Genomic DNA, 21,450 nt, shown 5'->3' on the forward strand with positions numbered 1-21,450 from the left:
GGCACTGGAGGGGGCGGGGGGGAAGCAAATAAGCAGAAGTTCCACTTTTGGGTGGCACTCCCCTTTAAGTTATCCCTTATTTTCACATCTGCAATCAGATCTGTTTTTGTTATTAGTAGATCTAGCAGAGCATTATTTCTAATTGGGGCAGCCACCAATTGACCCTTGAAGTTGTCCTGCAAGACATTTAAGAAATGACGAGCCCTAAATGAGTGAGCAGTTCTGTCTGCCGAGTCAATATCTGAATAGTTGAAGTCCCCCATTATAATATTGCCCTGCCTCAACACCATTCTTAACTGTGACAGGAGATCAAATCACTCCTCACCCTTAGGCTGCATTCACACCTGAGTGTTTTGTTTTCAGGCAGAAAGTTGCGATTTTGCTGCGTTTTTTCCGTAATTTTGCACAGGTCAAAAAGTCACCAACCTAAAAAGCAGAAAAACGCCTGTAATCTGCCCCAAAAGATGCTCATGTACTTTTTGTGAGCTTCAGGTGTTTTAGTTCAGGCTACAAAACGCTCAGGTGTGTACAGGGGCCATTTAAATGAATGAGATTTTGCTTGTTGGGTGTTTTTTGGGCATTGTACAAGCTTAAAACGCTCAGGTGTGAATGCAGCCTTAAAGTTAGGGGGCATATAGCATACACCCACCCTCTGATACAAAGAGTACCACTGAACAGTCAAAAGCCAGTTATGTAAGTGGTAAAACTAAGTTTATGGTATTCCCACAAAGTCACAATCCTCCTTGTGTGCTACACCTCCAGCATTTGTAAACATGCCTTTTAAGTTTTGTATGGGCACATACTGTTTTCTCCTTGTTTGTTCTGAGGCTGCAATTGGATTCTGCCAACCTATGCACCTTGGGTTTATGTATTCTAGTTATACTACCAATATCACACCCAGTAGCACCCTCTGACCTTCGCTCACTGCCGAATATAGCTTCCTCTGATACCTTCCCTTCAGCTAGGTAAAAATGTCCTCCAACTTTTTTGCCATCCCCATTTAGGTGCAGTCCTTCCCTGCTATAGAGTGGATAACTGACCATAAAATCAGCCGAGTTCTCGATGTGCATGAACCCAAACCCCCTCCTTCTTGCACCAGTTCCTTACCCACTTGTTGCGTTCCCTAAGCTCCTGCTGCTTCTCTGGTGTGACTTGAAGTACAGGCAGTATTTATGAGAATACTGCCTTTTGAAGATGTGTGGTGTGTGTGTGTGTGTGTGTTTATTATTATTATTTATTTTATTTTTTTGGTAACCCTTCAAGTCCCATTATGTACCATGACAGCTGGGTCCTCCACAGCCCCACCCAACCATCTGTCCATCTGATCTGCGACTTGTTGAACCTGCGCCCCTGGTAAACATACTGATTAGTGAACCCAGTCTTTGTGACAGATTTCCCTATCTGTCCTATTAATCGAGTCCCCAAGCACCAGTATCTTCCTATCCTTTCCTGTAGCCTTTCCCCCAACTGGAGTTGTTCCCTAGGCAGCTAGGGAAGTAACTCTGCTCCAGCAATGCCACTCTTGTACTAACATCCCCAAAAATCACACAGCCTGATGTATTTATTGGGATGTGCTAGCTCAGGACTGGACCCTCTAATTCTTTTCTTTCTAAGCCATATATGTCAAACACAAGGCCCATGAGCTGAATCTGGCCCACCAGGCCTTGTCACATGGCCCTTGCACTCAGTTTTGCAGCCAGAACGTGGTGCAACTCCATTCTGCTACCCCTCCGGTTCTCACCCTCTGCTCCTGTGCCCCGCTGTCACTTGTAAACACAGAAGGCTTCTGTGTTTACTGAGGGACAGCTTTGCTCTCAGCGGCTCCTGGAACGAACAGATCCCTGCGTGCACTCAACGCGCGGCACAGCGGAGAATGATCTCCAGAATCTGAGAGAGAGTGTGATCTTCCTGCAAGGCCAGGAAGAGCCGCCTACACCATGGAGGTTCTAGAGTCGGGCCAGGTAAGATGTGAAAAAGCTTTGGGGGAGTTGCACAGTGTGCATAGCTTACCCCTGAGCCTTGCACTCTGTAGGTAACGCACTCCAGATTCAACCGGCCCTTTGGAGACAAGCATACTGCTAATGTGGCTGTCAAAAAAATTGGCTTTGACACCCCAGATCTATGCTGTCTGTCACCCATCTACCCTGTTCTGGAGCCTACAGCTCCATGTCTCCACCTACCTCTATATAACGGTCCCTGCCAGCACATGATGGATATGGTCCAAACTCCCTTTCAGGTTGGCAATTCTTTCCAGTGTTGCTAGCTACATATTGTGCAGCAGTATTCGCTCTCCAATGGTTGTTCAAGGAATGTATACATGGCGCATGATGTGCACCGAGTCATAATACTATTCCCTCTGGACATGGTTCCATAGCTCTTTGGGATCTCTTGATTGTGACATGGGCCCTGATCACATGGCATCATCTGTACCTGATCAAATGACCCCCCCCCCCCACTGTTCCCGCTCACTGATTTATCTTCCCCCTCGTGTTCTCTCCACCTTCCCCCTATCCTACCGTTCTTGGCATCCTCTCCTTTTGGCTCCTAATGATCCTGCTTGCAGATTACCTGATTCCCCCCCCCCACCCAAATACTTACTGTACTCTCTGCCTACCCTAGTCACTTACAGCACCACAGTACTCGCAATGCTCCCGGCTACCCACAGCCCTCTGGACTCGCAATGCTCCCAGCTACCCACAGCCCTCTGGACTCGCAATGCTCCCAGCTACCCACAGCCCTCGGGACTCGCAATGCTCCCAGCTACCCACAGCCCTTGGGACTCGCAATGCTCCCAGTTAGTCTCCAGCTCCAAGGATTCACTCACGCTCCTGATTCGAAGCACCACTGTTCACTGCTGTTTTCCCAATGCACTCCTCTGCTGCTCTGCATAGCTTCTCGATCAGCTCAGCTCCCGCTGCCCAGCCTTGCACAGCGTTCCCACTCAGTGTCCTCTTGGTGTGTCTGCTCTGTTCCTGCTCAGCGTCCTCTTGGCGTGAAACCTTGTATCCTTTTGAACCCAGAATTTAACAAAAAATAGTCCATCCCCCCATTCATGCATATAATGCTGATATTACCATCCCCTATTGAGGGCACTTCCTCAAAGACTCAGTGGATAGGCACTTAGAGACTTTTCCAAAAACCTCCTTTGTGTTCTAGCAGGACTGGTCCTACAGCTGGCCACTGTGAGCTTAGTGCTTTCCCAATCTATTGCTAACTGGCCTGGAGAAATTCATGATGTGCTTTCTCTTGAAATGGACAACCCAAATCTCTTTTTTTTTTTTTTTAAAGCTACAACTTTTAGCTTTGGCTAACCTATGTGTCCATGCACACGTAGACTTTAAAAGCAGGTTTACGGGGCCTAAACAACACTTAGACTCCTTTCACACTGTGTCGTCAGCGGTAAAGCGGCGCTATTTTTAGCTCCACTTTACTGTAGTTTTAGCGGTGCTATTCGGCCGCTAGCGGGGTGGTTTTAACCCCCCGTTAGCGGCTGAAAAGGGGTTAAATCCGCCCGCAAAACGCCGCCGGAGTGGTGTTTTGCTGGCGGTATCGCAGTGCTGCCCCATTGATTTTATTTATTTTTTTTTTTTTTTCAGTTTTAAATACTGTTTTTATTGAAAAAGAAATAACATTACAAAGGTATTAAATCGGCAATCGCCAAAAAAGATGTCAGAACAATGTAAATAACATTAGAAACGAGATATACATGTACCTAAAGCAGGAGCGGGCTCAAAACAAATGTAAAACAACCGATAGACTTTAGGATAGCATCATAGACTCTATCTCATAGAAAAAGGCTGCTGGAAGCCAGAATAGAGGAGCTGGAACTCGCAGGTACCAGGACTCCCCCGGAGTAGACCACGCACCCCGAATGGGATCCTGCTGTGCGTGGACCAACCGAGTGGAGTACTTTGGAGGGGTCGGAGAGACCCTGCCTGGACCCATCCTGAACCCACGAACAGCCTATCGTGGAATAAAACAAAAACTCTGTTGTAGCGATTAGTAACATTATGAGCCAAACAATAATGTAAGAAATAAAATCACTCATACCGGGGATTTTCCCCAAAATTTGAGGTGGTACATGCTGGTCAACTAGATTGTTGAGGTTTTCATTCAGAGAGAGTACAGCATCAACCAGCAACTAAAGGAAGAGAAAGAAGGGAAGGAAAGTTCTGCATGGTCTGTTTCCCTCAACCTGTGCTACTAACTCTTAACCCCAATGATTTCAATGGGGAGCAGCGGTGGAGGAGCGGTGAGTTCACCACTCCAAAGAAGCTGCTGGCAGGACTTTTTCTGATGCCCTGCCAGCGCGCACCGCTCCAGTGTGAAAGCCCTCAGGCTTTCACACTGTAGTGAATGGAGCAGCTGTTTTAGGGCGGTTTGCAGGCCCTATTTTTAACGCTATAGCCCCTGCAAAGCGCTCCAGTGTGAAAGGGGTCTTAGTGTCTGCACTCCTTGAGCAGAGCCACCACCAAAATTCTGCTTCATGTTTCTCACAAATTGTTGATTGCTAAGCAGCTATTCAGTCTCTGCTATTGCTCGAATAGTTTTTACTGTTAATAGTTTGTTTTTTGGGCTTTTTTTTTCTTGTGGCCTGTTGCCACTGTTTAGCATGCCTGTTGCCCATTCCTCTATTGCTAAGGGTAGTCATATAGCCAATAAATCCCTGTTTCCAGTACTTGATAAGAGCAAGTTTGACACTTTAATTATTGTGGAGTACAGTACAGGACACCCGCACCTCCCCTCTTCTGTGATCTTTCTATTGCTTGCTAACAAAAATGGAGCCTCAAAGTGGGCTGGGTTATATGGGAACACTGGAGAGTGCATCCAGCAAAGCTTTTGCTAGTGTCCAATCACCTGAAGGTAGTGGCGTATAACTCATAGTCTAGGAAGCGATTCCAGTGTCCTGTACTGTACTCCAAAATACAGAGTTTGTTAATTTAAAAATTCCTCATTTTCGCATACATGTTAAAATCTGCATTTTAGCTATAAAATGACTTGAAACCCCCAGAAAATTAAATTTTCTAAACTTGAGACCCTGTACATAAAGTCAGTAGTTGCAATTTTGTTTTTTATTTTTATGATTTTTGTGAAACTATTTTGCAAGTCTAAAGTTTCAGGAACAAAATACTAAACTGAATTTTATTGCACACAAACAACCATTTTTTTTTGTTTTTTTTTTTTTTTGCACAAGATAAAACATGAACTAGTCTTGAGTCACAAAACTGTGCGCCTTAACAATGGCAAATTATAGTACCCAAAATTGTCAATAGGTGGCGTTTTAAATGTTACAGCTTATCAGTTCAGAGTTGACCCTAAATGAGGGATCCATCGCTCTCATTCTGGTGTTGCCCAATATGTGTTGTGCAACTCACACATGTGCTTTTTATTTCTTATTAATTCAGCCTGCTGTTTGTGCCACATGGATTCTTTACGCTATCCACAATAAAGAAACATTTCGCTTTAGTTCTACTTAAATGTTATTGCAATTACAGGGGGCTAACAAGCCAACAGAAATGACTGCACTGAGCAGGCAACAGCTACTCTTTATGGAGACCTCTAATGTCTCCCTTGCCATGTGCGCTCAGTGGATTAAGCGCTTAACGGATGGCGTGTAATGAGTCGCATAAAGATGGTAGGGTGGTTCTACAGCTGCCTAAATCTTTTACATAAAAACCAGGAGCCTGATAAAAACAGAAATTTTCTTAACAGAATCTCTGGATGTATGAGATACCTATGCAGAGTTGAAGAGGTTAAGATCTGTGTTTAATCCTCCCCAAACTGAAGCTGGGTAATATTTTAAAGGCTTCCAACATAGTTATTTAAAGCTCGTCCAATGCTTTACAGTACCGTGCAAAATTTTTAGGCAGGTGTGAGGAAATTTAAAGTAAGCTTTCAAAAATATGTTTTAATTGTTTGTTTTCATCAATTTACAAAATGTAAAGTGAGCAAACAGAAGAAAAATCGAAATCAAATCAATATTTGGCTACAAACCAGCATCACTTAACTTGCACAAAGTCAGGGATTTTGTAGGATTAGAGTCGGGTATATGATTAACCATTTATACCAAGCAGTTGCTAATGATCATCAATTTCATATGTAGGTTGTAACGGTCATTAACAGAAACTGCTGTGTAGGAGGCTTAAAACTGGTACAAAGTTGAGGTTGTGGAAGACCATGGCAAGACTGAGCACAGCGACAAGACACAAGGTAGTTATACTGCATTAGCAAAGTCTTTCCCAGGCAAAGATTTCAAAACAGACTCCGGTTTCAAGATGTGCTGTTCAAGCTCTTTTGAAGAAGCATAAAGAAAATGGGCTATGTTGAGGACCACAGACGCAGTGGTGGGCCAAGGTAATTTATATGCAGCAGATGAAAGATTACACATGCTTACTTGCCTTCCACAACCCTTTCCCCATCAGCACAAAACTGGTGGAAACCAGTGGCATCCAGGTACACCCATCTACAGAGAAGTCTGGCCAGAAGTGGTCTTCAATGAGGAACTGAGGCCACAAAGCCATACCTCCAATGTGGAAACAAGGCTAAGTCGCTTAACTATGCACAAAAGTATAGGAACTGGAGTGCAGAAAAATGTCAGCAGGTGCTCTAGACCAGTGGTCATCAACCCTGTCCTCGGCCCACCAACAGGCCAGGTTTGCAAGATAACTGAAATATATCACAGGTGATATAATTTGCTGCTCAGTGATTGCAGTATTCTAGTCTGCATCTCCCCAAGGTAATACATAAAACCTGGCCTGTTAGTGGGCCCTGAGGACAGGGTTGATGACCACTGATCTAGACAGAGGAGTCTGGCTGTAGCAGGAGGCAGTTTGTTAGAAGAATGGCTGCAGAGCGGTACAATGAGTGTCTGCAGGCAACAGTGAAGCATGGTGAAGGTTTCTTGCAAGTTTGGGGCTGCATTTCTGCAGGGAATTGGAGATTTGGTCAAGATCAATGGTATCCTTACTAGTGAGAACTACAGGCAGATACTTATCCATCATGTCATACCATCAGGTAGGCGTGTGATTGGCCCCAAATTTATTCTGCAGCAGGACAACGACCGCAAACATACAGCCAATGTCATTAAGAACTATCTTCAGTGCAAAGAACAAGGAGCCCTGGACGAGGTGGTTTGGCCCCCACAGAGTCTTGATCTTACCTTCGAGTCTGTCTGGGATTACATAAGGAGACCGAAGGATTTGAGGCAGCCTACATCCACAGAAGATCTGTGGTTGGTTCATCAGGATGTGTGGAACAACCTACCTGCAAAGTTCCTTCAAAAACTGTGTGCAAGTGTGTCTAGAAGAACTGATGCTGTTTTGAAGGCAAAGGGTGGTTACACCAAATACTGATTTAGATTTATCTTCTGTTAATTTACTTTCCATTTTGTTATTTGATAAAAATAAATGATTAACACTAATATTTCTGAAAGCATTGCTAATTTACAAAATTTTTTTTCACACCTTTTAAAACTTTTGCACAGTAAGCGAATATTATATAAATATATTTGAGGAACGTGTTCTTTAGAAGTAATTATTGAGATCCCACGTTTCGTTATTAAGAATGAAAATAACGGTTATACAAGGATTAGAAGATAAATATGGGATAGTAAAAACAAATAATCATACTCCCCTAGTTGGCTGCACCAATGATCCGAGCTGCAGCGATCAAAGACCGTTAATTGCTCTGAGCACAAAGTGGTGCCTGACAGCTTTGCCCCTCCTGCGTTCGCTAGAGTTCTGGGCTTTGAAGGGAGTGGCAGGCTCAGGCTTTCATCAGTACACTGAGAGGCTGCTGGTCAGGCATCTGTGCGGATACCGACATTGTTGGGATCCCTGCAGAGCCTGGACTGGCTCTGTGACATCAATCAACAGCGGACTTTAGCCTGCTCTCAGCTGAATGTGGGTCACAGTAGTGCAGAAATAAGTGCACCCCTCTGACTCATAAGAGAAGTATGGCCAAAAGAGCTTTGGTTATACTTCTCCTTTAAAGTAAACCTGTGCTTTGCCCATTTTAGGACAAAATCATCTTGCCCTCATCAGCATACAGTATACCCACCTTTTCTACACTCTACTGCTGCTCCTATCAGCAATGGGAGGGGAAGGAGCTGCCAGATAGGGAGAAGCATGTGACTCGCTGCGCTCTTACATGAGGCGTCCATAGCCCTGTGTATTCTAGGACTCCAGTGACTCGTTGCTTACACAGAACTTTGCTTCACTCACAACAGTTGAAGGCTAAGTTCATCTTTTGAAAATGCTACCTGTTACACGCGTATTTAGGGTGTAACCTGCTCAAGGTCCTAACTCCCTTCCCTTTTGACAACAGGTGAGGGATTCCACCCCCACCCCCCCCCCCCCCCCCAGCTACTGACGCATTTAAAATCCATGTGGGTTTGCAGGTCTTTGCCTGCACACCCACCATATTAATTCACCAACATCTGTGAATGAATAAACCAAGTCCTGTCTGCAACTGTGGCAGACTGAATTGTAGTTCTTAATTGACTACTAGTGTGCTGCTCAGTGCCATTCTAGTCTATTCACTCTTTCTTCATCTTTATAACTGAAGTCATGTACAGAGGTATGGAAAAAGTGATGGTGGAGTGTGCAGGAGCTTTACATTGCACCCAAGTCCGGTGCAAGGATTTTTTGTCTACACAGGCAAAGGTGCATTATGCTGCCATCTTGAATTCAAATACATGGAGGTCCAGTCAGTAAAATGTTCTTCCTGCAGAGGTCCAAATCTCATTTTTTTTTTTTTTTTTTTTTTGTGCTATAACACATCACTGTTCCCTTTACATCAGTTTGCCCTGTACATCTGTGTCTTCAGCCTACCCTTCATATCATAGCCCCCTTTACATCTGTCTCCTCTTTACATCGGTATCCTCAGCCTCCCTTTACATTGCAGTCCCTGTCACATCGCTGTTCCCCTTTTAATGGACGCCTCCTATGCACAGTTCTACTTTCTGCAGGGCAGAGGCAGTTATCAGCCTGAGTGTCCTTTCCCGGTTCTTCCGCCCAGCTGCCACTGTCATCCGCATTGTAGGGCACAGAGAGGGAGGTGCTGCAGATCTGGACAGAGAGCAGGAGTTGCCCAACTTATGTAAACAAGTGGATGATTACCGCTTGTTAATTTGAAGACTCCCGCTCTCTGTCCACATCTGCAGCACCTCTCTGCTAGGCTGTGAGGATGATGATGATGATACTGGGGGGAGGGCACCCAGCTATTAAGTGGCAGTTGCGGTCCAGACAGGACTGTCACTCAGTCCCGGTCCAGACCACGGTCCACATTGCTGGAATGGTAAAGGGAGGCGACACGGAGCATAGGCAGGGGGGACCCCTGCGACACCTCAAGCTACGCCCCATGGCATGTAAAAAAAACAACCCCAGCAAGTGGGCCCCTATGCCCCCCCCCACACACACACACTCCATCCTTCCACCCTAAGGTGGCTGCCTAAGCAGCCTTATGCTGGCGCCAGCTCTGATTGATTGCACTCTTGATAAACTTAATGCAGGTGCACTGCTTTTGCAGGCTACTGTAGGAAAAAGAAACCCTTCCCTTTTTTTTTTTTTTTTTCTTAAAAGGTGAACTTGCTCTTTAAAAAATAGTGGGGGAAAGCAAAAGTGAAATATATGCTGCTGGAAAGGATGGACAAACAGGTTCACCTTTTAAAAATAATTGGTATTTTAACAAACTGTGTTATGTGATCTGGTCTATTGCTTCTTTTTGTTTTGGTGTTTGATCCAGGTCAAAAGATAAGATAGCATTCCCTTTAATTGCCATTAGGAACACAGACTCTAATACAAACCAGCCCATTGTTTACAAGCATATAAGAAGTGACGAATGTACGCAATTTATTAATTATGTCTAGATTTGTTTGAACAGGCTAGAACTACTTCATATGTATGAGCACTGCCTCCTCACTGACATTGAGTTCTGTGACCATCACAATGTGGATCAGCTCCTATGGAAAAATGTCTTCTATCAGGTTATCGAAAAGTTTCGACATTTGTTAAAGGAACCATCATCTGAAAGTGAGGAATTTCGCAAGAAGCTGCTGCAGGTCTTGGATGAGGTGAGCAGATCAGAGCAGTATGTGTTATGCTGAAAGGCTTGTTGTTCCTGAAATGAACAGACAGCATATGACCCAAAGCTTTTCTTGCATGTCGAGAGAACTTTTAGTAATCTGTCTGCTGCATGGAATAACTAGATACCTTTTTAATGTTTACCATTTATTACAGTAGACCACTTGATTGATTTACCTGAATTCCTAGTTTTCTAGAAGTAACTGTGTGGTACTCCTATCTGGTTGTCATTCCAGGCCAATTGCTTTTGGTTTACTTCAAATCATTGCTATTGTATCATGTAAGAAATCCTTAACTGGTTCCTGACCAGCTCACGCCGATATACGTCGGGTGAATGGCACCAGTGCACAAAACCACGTGTCTACACTGTCACGGCACACGTAGGCACACATTTCACCCCCCCCGGTTAACCCCTTCACTCCCTGTCACTGTGTCACCAATTGCAGTTTTCAGGTTTTTCCTGATCACTGCATTGGTGTCACTCGTGACACTAATCAGCGTTGGGGTAGCTAGTAGTAGGCCCAGGTAGGTTTAGGGTACCCCCCCTAAATAAAGGTTTAACCCCCGGTTAACCCTTTCACCCCCTGTCACCACTGTCACTAGTAGATCTATTTTCTGATCGCCCTCTTAGTGTCACGGATCACGCTAGTTAGTCATTTTCTTATAGCGTCAGGGTACCCGGCGGGTGACATCAGTTTTTCATTTATTTATTTTTTACATCAGGTTTTAGCGTGAGGGTCTTCGTTAGCCCCCGGTAACGTCAGCGCTACTGGCACTAACTCTAATGCCCATGCACGCGCCATACACCTCCCTTAGTAGTATAGTGTCTGAATGGATCAATATCTTTGATCTGATCTATACTAGCATCCCCATTAGTTTAGGGTTCCCAAAAAACGCAGTGCTAGCGGGATCAGCCCAGATACCTGCTAGCACCTACGTTTAACCCCTCCGCCCAGCCCACCCAAGTGCAGTATCAATCGATCACTGTCACTTACAAAACACAACACACATAACTGCAGCATTCACAGAGTCTGGCCTGATCCCTGGGAACACTAACCATTCTTTTGGTAGCGATTTGAAGTAGGCTCTGACAATCGGGTACTCTTTTTGCCTGCGAGTCTCCCTAGTTATACCAGTAAATTTAGAGGCCACAATGTCTAATCGAAGGTACACTAAGAGGCCTACATGTTTCTGAGCATGACAAATGAGAGTGAAGGGGAAGTTGCCCATCTGTCAGATTCAGGCTCAAAATCCGATCCAGTAGGCGGCAGCAGGCACCCTGACAGATAGCTCTGATGAGTAGTGGTCCCTGCTAAGGTCAGGCGTGCCCGACCCCGTTCTTCTGTTGCTGAGGTGCAAGAACCACAGGGCTCTCGTATGGAGCAGAGAGCCAGTATAAGTGCCGCTCATCCTTCTGGTGAACTCGCAAGCACCAGCGGCCTAGTACACCCTGGTTGTACATCCAGCACTGCAGTATCGCATGGTGACGTGGCGAGTCCCATAAGTGCAGTTCAAGCTGGCGAGGTGACTAGCACAAGTAGTGTCCTGCAGCCACCAAGAAGACCAAACACAGGCCCGTTGAGCTCATAGTTCCCTTCCTGCAGAATATACCAATCCTAATTGGGAGCCCACCACTTCTGCAGCACCTGTACTTCCCCCATTCACTGGCCAACCTGGAATTCAGGTGGAAACAGTTGGTTTTACATTGATTTGTTTTCACTATTTTTCACGGAAGATCTATTGTGGACCAAAGCAATTTTTATGCTGGTCAATTCATCGCTGCTAATCCCTAGTAGATCCGTGCAAGAGATTGGAAACCTATTACGGTTTCCGAATTTAAGACTTTACAGGGCCTATCCCTTCTCATGGGTATAAAGTGAGTTGCGGCCATATTGGTCCACTGACCCAATTCATCATATGCCCGTGTTCTCTGCATCCATCACCAGGGCTAGATATGAGCAGATCTTGCAGTTCATGCATTTTAATGAAAATGAACTCTGTCTTCCTTGGATTGACTGTGAATACGATCGGCTCTACAAAATTCGGCCCCTCGTAAACCACTTCAACCAACAGTTTGCAGACTTATTTACTCTCGATCAAGTTGTCTGCGTTGATGAGTCCCTGAAAGAAATTTTCTGGCTGCTTGCCTTTCAAAACAGTATCTTCCAAGCAAGCCAGATATGGGGTCAAGATGTATAAGCTCTGTGACAGGGCAACAGGCTATACATAAAGTTTTATGGTATGCGAGGGAAAAGATGGTCACATGGAGACCGTGAACTGCCCAGACTACGTAGGGAGCGCTGGCAAGATCCTCTGGGACTTGGTGTCACCCTTATTCAGAAAGGGGTACTACTTGTACGCAGAATATTATTACACGAGCGTGCCACTTTTTAGTCACTTGTTTGATCATGGAATTGGTGCAAGTGACACCATGCGATCTATTCACCGGGGCTTACCCCTGCGACTTGTAGAGTCCCAGATTAGACTGGAAGAGAAAGCCTCCTTGAGAAGTAATAATTTGCTTGCAGTGAAGTGGAGGGATAATTGGAATGTTTTGTTCTGCCTTCCCTTCACGCAGATTTGACAGTCCAAATTCCAACGGCAACTGGTGTTGTGGAGAAACCCTTCTGTGTCCACACATACCACGTTAATATGGAAGGGGTGGACCCCAATGTAGGCGTGACACCCGTTATTATTCTCCCTCCTGTCCTGGCCAACCTGGTCTTTGCATCGGTGAATGTTTTGAATGCTACCACACACTAGTGGAGTATTAGCGTAGGGTACAGCACAGTCTAGGATACACTTTCACAGGGTCTCCAAAGATGAGATATATATAAATATATAAACTATAAATATAGTTGTCGTTTTATTGTTCTGGTCCTTTTTTTACATTATTTTTTTAACTGCAATGTTTTATTGTTACTATGTTTTATCATGTTTGCTTTTCAGGTATGTAATTCTTTTATACTTTACTGTTTACTATGTTTTATTGTTAACCATTATTTTCTTTTCAGGCACGCCATTCAGCTGCAGCACTGATTCATTTATCTTGACAGCAACAGCGTTTGCTCTCACAATACATAAATCAGCAACTCCAGGGCTGTAGGAGGTGATTTCACCACCGTAGTTAAAAAAAAAAAAAAAAAAAGTGCATGTATGCCTATCATTAGAAGTGGGTGGATGCAGGGCGGTATTATAATGGTGGGCATACCCACCGATCAATCTCTTTTGGCTGCATGAAAAAAAGAACATTACAGTATATGCCCAACAAGGACCAGCAACGTACTGGTATGATGCCTCCAGGTTTAGGTATCATCTTGGTATTATTATTACTAGACTGCTTTTACAAGCAGTGGGATGGAACGTTCCCCCAGCGCCCCCCCCCCCCCCGCCGTTTTCCATGGTTTTCTCGGGCTCTCCTGTCCCACCGGGGAACCTGAGAATGCAGCAGGTGGTTCCGCCAGCTGACCATAGAGCTTATCGAAGACCAGAATGGCTCCAATCATCTCTATGGCCTAAGAAACCGGAAGCTACAAGCATTTCATGACTTCGGTTTCGCCGGGTATAAACAGCGCCATTGGGAAAGCATCTTATCGCACAGATCTTGGTGTGGTCAGATGCTTTGAGGGTAGAGGAGAGATCTAGAAGCTAATGGACACCAATTTTTTAAAAAGAGTACCTGTCGCTACCCATTGCCATCATAGGGGATATTTACATTCCCTGTAATAAAAATGATTACAAAAATGAAAGGAACAGTGTAAAAATAAAATAAAAAGCAAAAGAAATAAGCCATACTCTGCAATACCCCGCACTACTCAGCAATACCCCACAGTAACCTGCAATACTCTGCCATGCCCAGCCATGTTCTGCCATGCCCAGCCATGTTCTGCCATGCCCAGCCATGTTCTGCCATGCCCAGCCATGCTCTGCCATGCCCAGCCATGCTCTGCCATGCCCAGCCATGCTCTGCCATACTTGGCTGTACTCGGCCGGTCTGTGGAAGTCTCACACATGTGGTATCACCATACTCAGGAAGAGTAGGAGAATCTATTTTGGGGTGTCATTTTTGGTATGTATATGTTATGTGTTAGAAATATTGTATAAATGGACAACTTAACCACTTCCCGCCCGCCGGCCGTCATATGACGTCCTTGACTTTGTGTGGGGATATCTGAATGATGCGTGCAGCTACAGGCATCATTCACATATCCGCTTTTTCAGCTGGCGATTCCCTACACCATAAGAAAGATCATAGCGGCTGTTCCACTGTTTGATTGTTCTTATGGGAGGCGAGAGGGGACACCCCCCCCCCCCCTTCCTGCCGCCCTCCAGTGCTTCTACGGACTCACCGCTACGATCAAAGCCAGGATTGTTTTTTTTTTTTTTATTTCAGGCTTCCCAGCCTAGAGGTGAGATGTGGGGTCTTATTGACCCCATATCTCACTGTAAAGAGGACCTGTCATGCCATATTCCTATTACAAGGGATGTTTACATTCCTTGTAATAGGAATAAAAGTGATCAAAAATTTTTTTTTTTTTTTTGGAAAAAAGTGTCAAACTAAAATAAATAAAGTAAAATTAACAATAAAAATAATTTTTTTTTTTTTTTTTAAAGCACCCCTGTCCGTGTGCTCGCATGCAGAAGCGAATGCACACGTAAGTCCAAATATGAAAACGGTGTTCAAACCACACATGTGAGGTATCGGTGCGAACGTTAGAGCGAGAGCAATAATTTTGGCCCTAGACCTCCTCTGTAACTCAAAACATGTAACCAGTAAAAAAATTTAAAGCGTCGCCTATGGGGACTTTTAAGTAGTGAAGTTTGGCACCATTCCACGAGCGTGTGCAATTTTGAAGGGTGACATGTTAGGTATCTATTTACTCGGCGTAACTTCATCTTTCACATTATGCAAAAACATTAGGCCAACTTTATTAGCACAAAAAAAAGCGTTCAAAAAATTGCTGCGTAAATACTGTGTGAGATAAAAAGTTGCAACAACCGCCATTGTATTCTCTAGGGTCTTTGCTAAAAAAAAAAAAAAAAAAAAAAAAAACATATTTAAAGTTTTGGGGTTCTATGTAATTTTCTAGCAAATAAATGATGATTTTTACATGTAGGAGAGAAATGTCAGAATTGGCCTGGGTGCTCCAGAACGCCTGGAGGTGCTCCCCTGCATGTTGGGCCTCAAAATGTGGCCACGCTGTGTAAAAGTCTCACACATCTGGTATCGCCATACTCGGGAGTAATAGCAGAATGTGTTTTGGGGTGTAATTTGTGGTATGCATATGCGGTGTGTGAGAAAAAACCTGATAATATGACAATTTTGTGTGGGAAAAAAAAAAATCTTGATTTTGCAAAGAATTGTGGGAAAAAATGACAACTTCAAAAAACTCACCATGCATCTTTCTAAATACCTTGGAATGTCTTCTTTCCAAAAAGGGGTCATTTGGGGGGTATTTGTACTTTTTTGGCATGTTAGGGTCTCAAGTAATCAAAAAACAAACAGCCAGCGCAAAAACCCTCAAACTAAATAAAGCTGCTGAACACTAAGAGCCGGTTCACACGGGGGCGACTTGTCAGGCGTTGCGTCGCTCCGACTTAGAAGAAAGGTTCCTGTACTACTTTGGGGGCGACTTGCATAGACTTCTATACAGAAGTCGTCTTGCAAGTCGCCCCGGCAGTCGTGTGCAGGTCGCCTCGGTGAGGCGACCTGCAAGTCGTGCCGCGTCTAGTGTGAACCGGCACTTAAGGCAAATATATAAATCCTTTCATGTAATGCAATAAAATAAATAGTGCAGTGCTAAAATCCCAATCAATAATTAGAAATGTCTATAAATGGAAAAAACAACAAATATCAGCGGTGATGCAGGGTGCTTCATGCAAATTCAAAGTGCTCGTAAGAAACGTGCTCCCCCTCTTGCCAGTCAAACCGCTCACCTTGTTAAAGGGACCCCTGAACTAACAGGAAGGTCTCATAAGCTTTCACCACTTCTTAGTGGTCTGGGAGGGGTCTTGACTGGAAAGCTGGAACTCTCTTCCTTAATACGGCTCAAAACTTTTCTTCCAAATATGCATAGAATATACAAAGAAAATACATAGTGCTCTCTGTATAACTTAAAAAGCGATTCCTTTTATTAAAAAGACAAGTACTCACAAATATAGCACTATGGCCAGTGCTAGGCATTAAGGCGCATGTAAATTACAGATGACAATGATAAGGTGGCTGCAGCGATGTCTAAACCGGGATAAAAACCAATCCGCACGCGTATCGTCCAGCAGGACTTCCTCAGCGGTCTTGTTAGGGTCTCAAGAATATAAATAGGCCGTCAGTACTTCAGGTGTGATCAATTTTCAGATATTGGCACCATAGCTTTTGGACTCTATAACTTTCACAAAGACCAAATAATATACACCAATCAGGGGCGGATCCATAGTCTAGTCTTGGGAGGGGCACTGCCAGAAAATATATTTTTTGGGGGTAAATCTATCGGGGAAATGGCTGGTGTTGGCGCTTCAATCATCACGGCACCATAGTTGTTATGGTGTCAGGATGATTGAAGCGCATTATTACTATTATTACATTGTTATAAAAAAATTAAATAGTTTAACTCGCCATAATGCAGAATCAGTGGGAGCCCCGAGTGTGTCACCTGTCACCAGATGCAGATTGTCACTTGCCACATTGCCTGCTACCAAATGCGAGATGTCACTTGCCATGTCACCTGTCACCAGATGCAGATTGTCACTTGCCACATCTTCTGCCACCAAATGCAGATTGTCACTTGCCACATCGCCTGCCACCAAATGCGGATTGTCACTTGCCATGTCACTTGCCACGTCGCCTGTCACCAGATGCAGATTGGCACTTGCCACGTCGCCTGCCACACATTGCGGATTGTCACTTGCCACGTCACCTGTCACCAGATGCAGATTGTCACTTGCCATGTCACCTGCCACACGTTGCGGATTGACAGTCACTTGCTGTGTCACTTTCCTGCTAAGGTGGTCTCTTGTGTCCCAGAGTCAGGCAGCAAATTACCAGTCAGGCAGCAGAGAGATGATGTAATCTCTCTGCTGCCGCGGCTGCCTGCACGGTGAGGGGGGAACTGCAGAGATGTAGGGCGGGTGCCGGGCGGTGAGAGATGATGCTATCTCTCTGCTCCCCTGCCCGCCGGCTCCCTGATTGGCCAGCAGCCCGCTCACACATCAAGCAGCACAGCTGCTCATTCTCTCTCTCTCTCACCTTCTCGCTCACCAACTGAGCCGCCGGGCCCGTGGTCTCTCACCTGCGGAGCCGCCCGCCGGCTCCCTCATCCGCGGATCTACCCACCGGCTCCCTCATCCGCGGATCTACCTGCCGGCTCTCTCACCCGCGGTGCCGCCCTCCGGCTCTCTCACCCGCGGTGCCGCCCTCCGGCTCTCTCACCCGCGGTGCCGCCCTCCGGCTCTCTCACCCGCGGTGCCGCCCTCCGGCTCTCTCACCCGCGGTGCCGCCCTCCGGCTCTCTCACCCGCGGTGCCGCCCGCCGGCTCTCTCACCCACGGTGGCGCCTGCCGGCTCTCTCACCCGCATTCTCGGAGGGGGCAATTTCCCCGTTGCCCCCCCCCGATCCACCCCTGACACCAATTTGTACTTATTTTTTTTTTTTTTTTTTTTTTAACAGTAACGTTTTTATTTATTTCCATGGGAGAAAAGTTTCAGTACAAATCATAAAAGAAAGTACAGTTACAGATATGTATATATAAAAATAACAAGGGAGGATTAAACAAAAACGAAGGATATTAACAATCTAGAAAGGTAATATCAAATCTTGCATTGAAAAGCAAGACATCTCAGATTATACCTTGATAGCAAGTATTCGTTCTTCATTGCAATAGTATATTGGTAATAATACAATCCCCACAGAAAGAAAGGCACATTTTCGTAATAATTTTTGTAGGTATTCCTATTATTTCTTGACCATGTTGGCTATATGTGAGCCCAGAGGGCTCTTCCAGGGGAGCCTTTTCAGCAGTAGACATTTATCTAGAGGCCCATGCACCCCAAATTTTTTGGGACATTTCCGGCTCATATATGTGAGCTTGTAAAGTGGAAGGGTCTTGTCAATGAGTGTTTTCCACTGACCCACCGTTGGAGGGTCTGCCTGCTTCCATTTGATTAGAATGGCTTTCCTCGCATAGAATAGGGCATAGAAAATGAATAGCCTCTTGGGTGTTTGTGGTAAGTGTATCGCAAATCCCCAGGAGGAGGACACGGGGATCTAGTGCTGTCAGGTTCCCAATCAAGTTGATATATTGTACCACCTCCCTCCAGAACTGTTCGCGAAGGGGGCATGACCACACCACATGTAGAAAAGTACCTGCGTCAGTGTTACATTTTGGGCACCTATCAGAGTAAGAAGGTAGGGCTGGGAGATTTTCCCCCCCAAAAAAATCTGCGATTTTTTTATAAAAAACTCGATTCACGATTCGAATCCGATTTTTTTTTTTTTTTTTTTTTTTTTTTTTTTTATTTTAAAGTGCATCAACAAACAAAATTTCAAAAAAAATTTAAGTGCATTTTAAACATTCTTTGCAAGGAAAATGTACCTATCAACAACAGCAGGTTGAGGCAAGCTCGGTGGTGACAGGTGACACTACATCACCGTATACTGACACGTCGCTACATCACCGTATACTGACACGTCGCTACATCACCGTATACTGACACGTCGCTACATCACCGTATACTGACACGTCGCTACATCACCGTATACTGACACGTCGCTACATCACCGTATACTGACACGTCGCTACATCACCGTATACTGACACGTCGCTACATCACCGTATACTGACACGTCGCTACATCACCGTATACTGACACGTCGCTACATCACCGTATACTGACACGTCGCTACATCACCGTATACTGACACGTCGCTACATCACCGTATACTGACACGTCGCTACATCACCGTATACTGACACGTCGCTACATCACCGTATACTGACACGTCGCTACATCACCGTATACTGACACGTCGCTACATCACCGTATACTGACACGTCGCTACATCACCGTATACTGACACGTCGCTACATCACCGTATACTGACACGCCGCTACATCACCGTATACTGACACGCCGCTACATCACCGTATACCGACACGCCGCTACATCACCGTATACCGACACGCCGCTACATCACCGTATACCGACACGCCGCTACATCACCGTATACCGACACGCCGCTACATCACCGTATACCGACACGCCGCTACATCACCGTATACCGACACGCCGCTACATCACCGTATACTGACACGTCGCTACATCACCGTATACTGACACGTCGCTACATCACCGTATACTGACACGTCGCTACATCACCGTATACTGACACGTCGCTACATCACCGTATACTGACACGTCGCTACATCACCGTATACTGACACGTCGCTACATCACCGTATACTGACACGTCGCTACATCACCGTATACTGACACGCCGCTACATCACCGTATACTGACACGCCGCTACATCACCGTATACTGACACGCCGCTACATCACCGTATACTGACACGCCGCTACATCACCGTATACTGACACGCCGCTACATCACCGTATACTGACACGCCGCTACATCACCGTATACTGACACGCCGCTACATCACCGTATACTGACACGCCGCTACATCACCGTATACTGACACGCCGCTACATCACCGTATACTGACACGCCGCTACATCACCGTATACTGACACGCCGCTACATCACTCAGTGATGTAGCGTGTCAGTATTCAGTGATGAGCACATTGCTGTGTGATGTCATATGGGGGTATTGTCATATATTGAGCACAGTGCTGTGTAATGAAATTTAAGAAGGGTGAATATATGGAATGGGATGTGATGTGACTTCTCTCCTCTGAGGTATTATTCTTTCTGGCAGTGATCACATGGCTATCAGTATCTCATGAAATACACCATACAGGCAGCTCTGACTCACCCTCCCTTCTCTCTCTCTCTCTCTCTGCAGCCCGGGAATGTCCCTGTGATCCCCCCACCCCCTCCTCCTTCTGATATCACAGCCCTCCAATACACAGCAGTGTTCCACCAACAGCCTCGCCCATTACCCCGCCTACACACCCACCCACCCATGCACAGCGTCGGGCCTCGCGGACTAGGCCGAAGCCGCGGCCTCGCCTGAAAAATCGTGCCCGCAGCTCCTCAGGCCCGGCGCGGTGCTGTTTACAAAAAAAAAAAAAAAATCTAAAAAAATCGATTTGAAGAAGATTTGAATCGATTTGACCTCTCAACTCGATTCAAGATTCAAATCGATTTTTTTTCCCAGCCCTATAAGAAGGATGTATTTTAGCAAGCCTTTGAGGTGTATAGTATGCCTGATGGAGGAATTTTAGTTGGATGTACCTATCCCTGGCGGATATCATCAGAGGGATATATTGTTGAATGCCTTCCTCCCAGTCCTCATCCGTCAGGGAGGGCACATCCGACTTCCACTTATTGAATAGCCTGGACCCCTGGCTATCAACTCCCAGGGACACCCGGAGGTACAGTGAGGAGAGGATACGGTCTACCGTTTTAGAAATAAGAAAACGCTCCACCATGTGTGACTGCAGTTGAATCTCTGAAGGGAATTGGGCCTGAGTTGCGTGTCTCAGCTGCAGATAGCGGAAAAAACATTTTGGTGGGGAGTTGAAAGGTCTGTCGCATTTCATCAAATGAAAGAAGTTTGCCATCTGGCATGATATGCTGTAAGATCTTAATTTCATATTTGGCCCACACTGCTGGGTCTGGAATCATTAACAAATGTGGCAATTTAGGATTACCCCAAAGTGGCGTGTAGGGTGAAAAGGTTTGTGGCGGATTAATCTTAGCTGTCAACTGTTCCCATACCCTGACGGTTGTGCGCATGGGGACCGTCATCGTATCTTGTGCCTTTGGGCCCCTGAATACCAGGTTACTCAAAGCTGAGTACGACCCCAATATGGCTGCCTCTAGGTTAACCGCCGGGTTATTCTGTGACTGAACGAACCACCAGCGTACCGTCACCAACACTGCTGCCCAATAATATTGTTTGAAGCACGGCAGTGCCAACCCACCTGCAGATAGGGGAAGCTGCAGACTAGTTCTAGCCACCCTGGGGGTCTGACCCGCCCAAATGAAAGAATTGATCGCTCGATCTAATTGCTTAAAAAATGATAAAATTTTGTACTTATTTTTACCAAAGATATGTAGCAGTATAAATTGTGGCCAAAATTTACGAAGAAAAATTACTAATTTGCTAAATTTTATTACAGAAACAAAGAAAATTTCATTTTTTTACCGAATTTTCAGTCTTAGTTCTTTTATAGCGCAAAAAATA

General features: G+C 45.4%; 1 protein-coding gene across 1 annotated transcript in view; it reads left to right on the forward strand.

The window, feature by feature from the left end:
• SMG6 (SMG6 nonsense mediated mRNA decay factor) overlaps positions 1 to 21,450 on the forward strand; it is a 507,574-nt gene that overhangs the window by 24,449 nt on the left and 461,675 nt on the right. The window contains 1 exon segment of the mRNA XM_073616608.1: positions 9,883 to 10,072. Within this exon segment, the coding sequence (XP_073472709.1) occupies positions 9,883 to 10,072 (190 nt within the window).

The sequence above is a fragment of the Aquarana catesbeiana genome, linkage group LG02 (assembly GCF_042186555.1).
Source record: "Aquarana catesbeiana isolate 2022-GZ linkage group LG02, ASM4218655v1, whole genome shotgun sequence".
Taxonomy (NCBI): domain Eukaryota; kingdom Metazoa; phylum Chordata; class Amphibia; order Anura; family Ranidae; genus Aquarana; species Aquarana catesbeiana.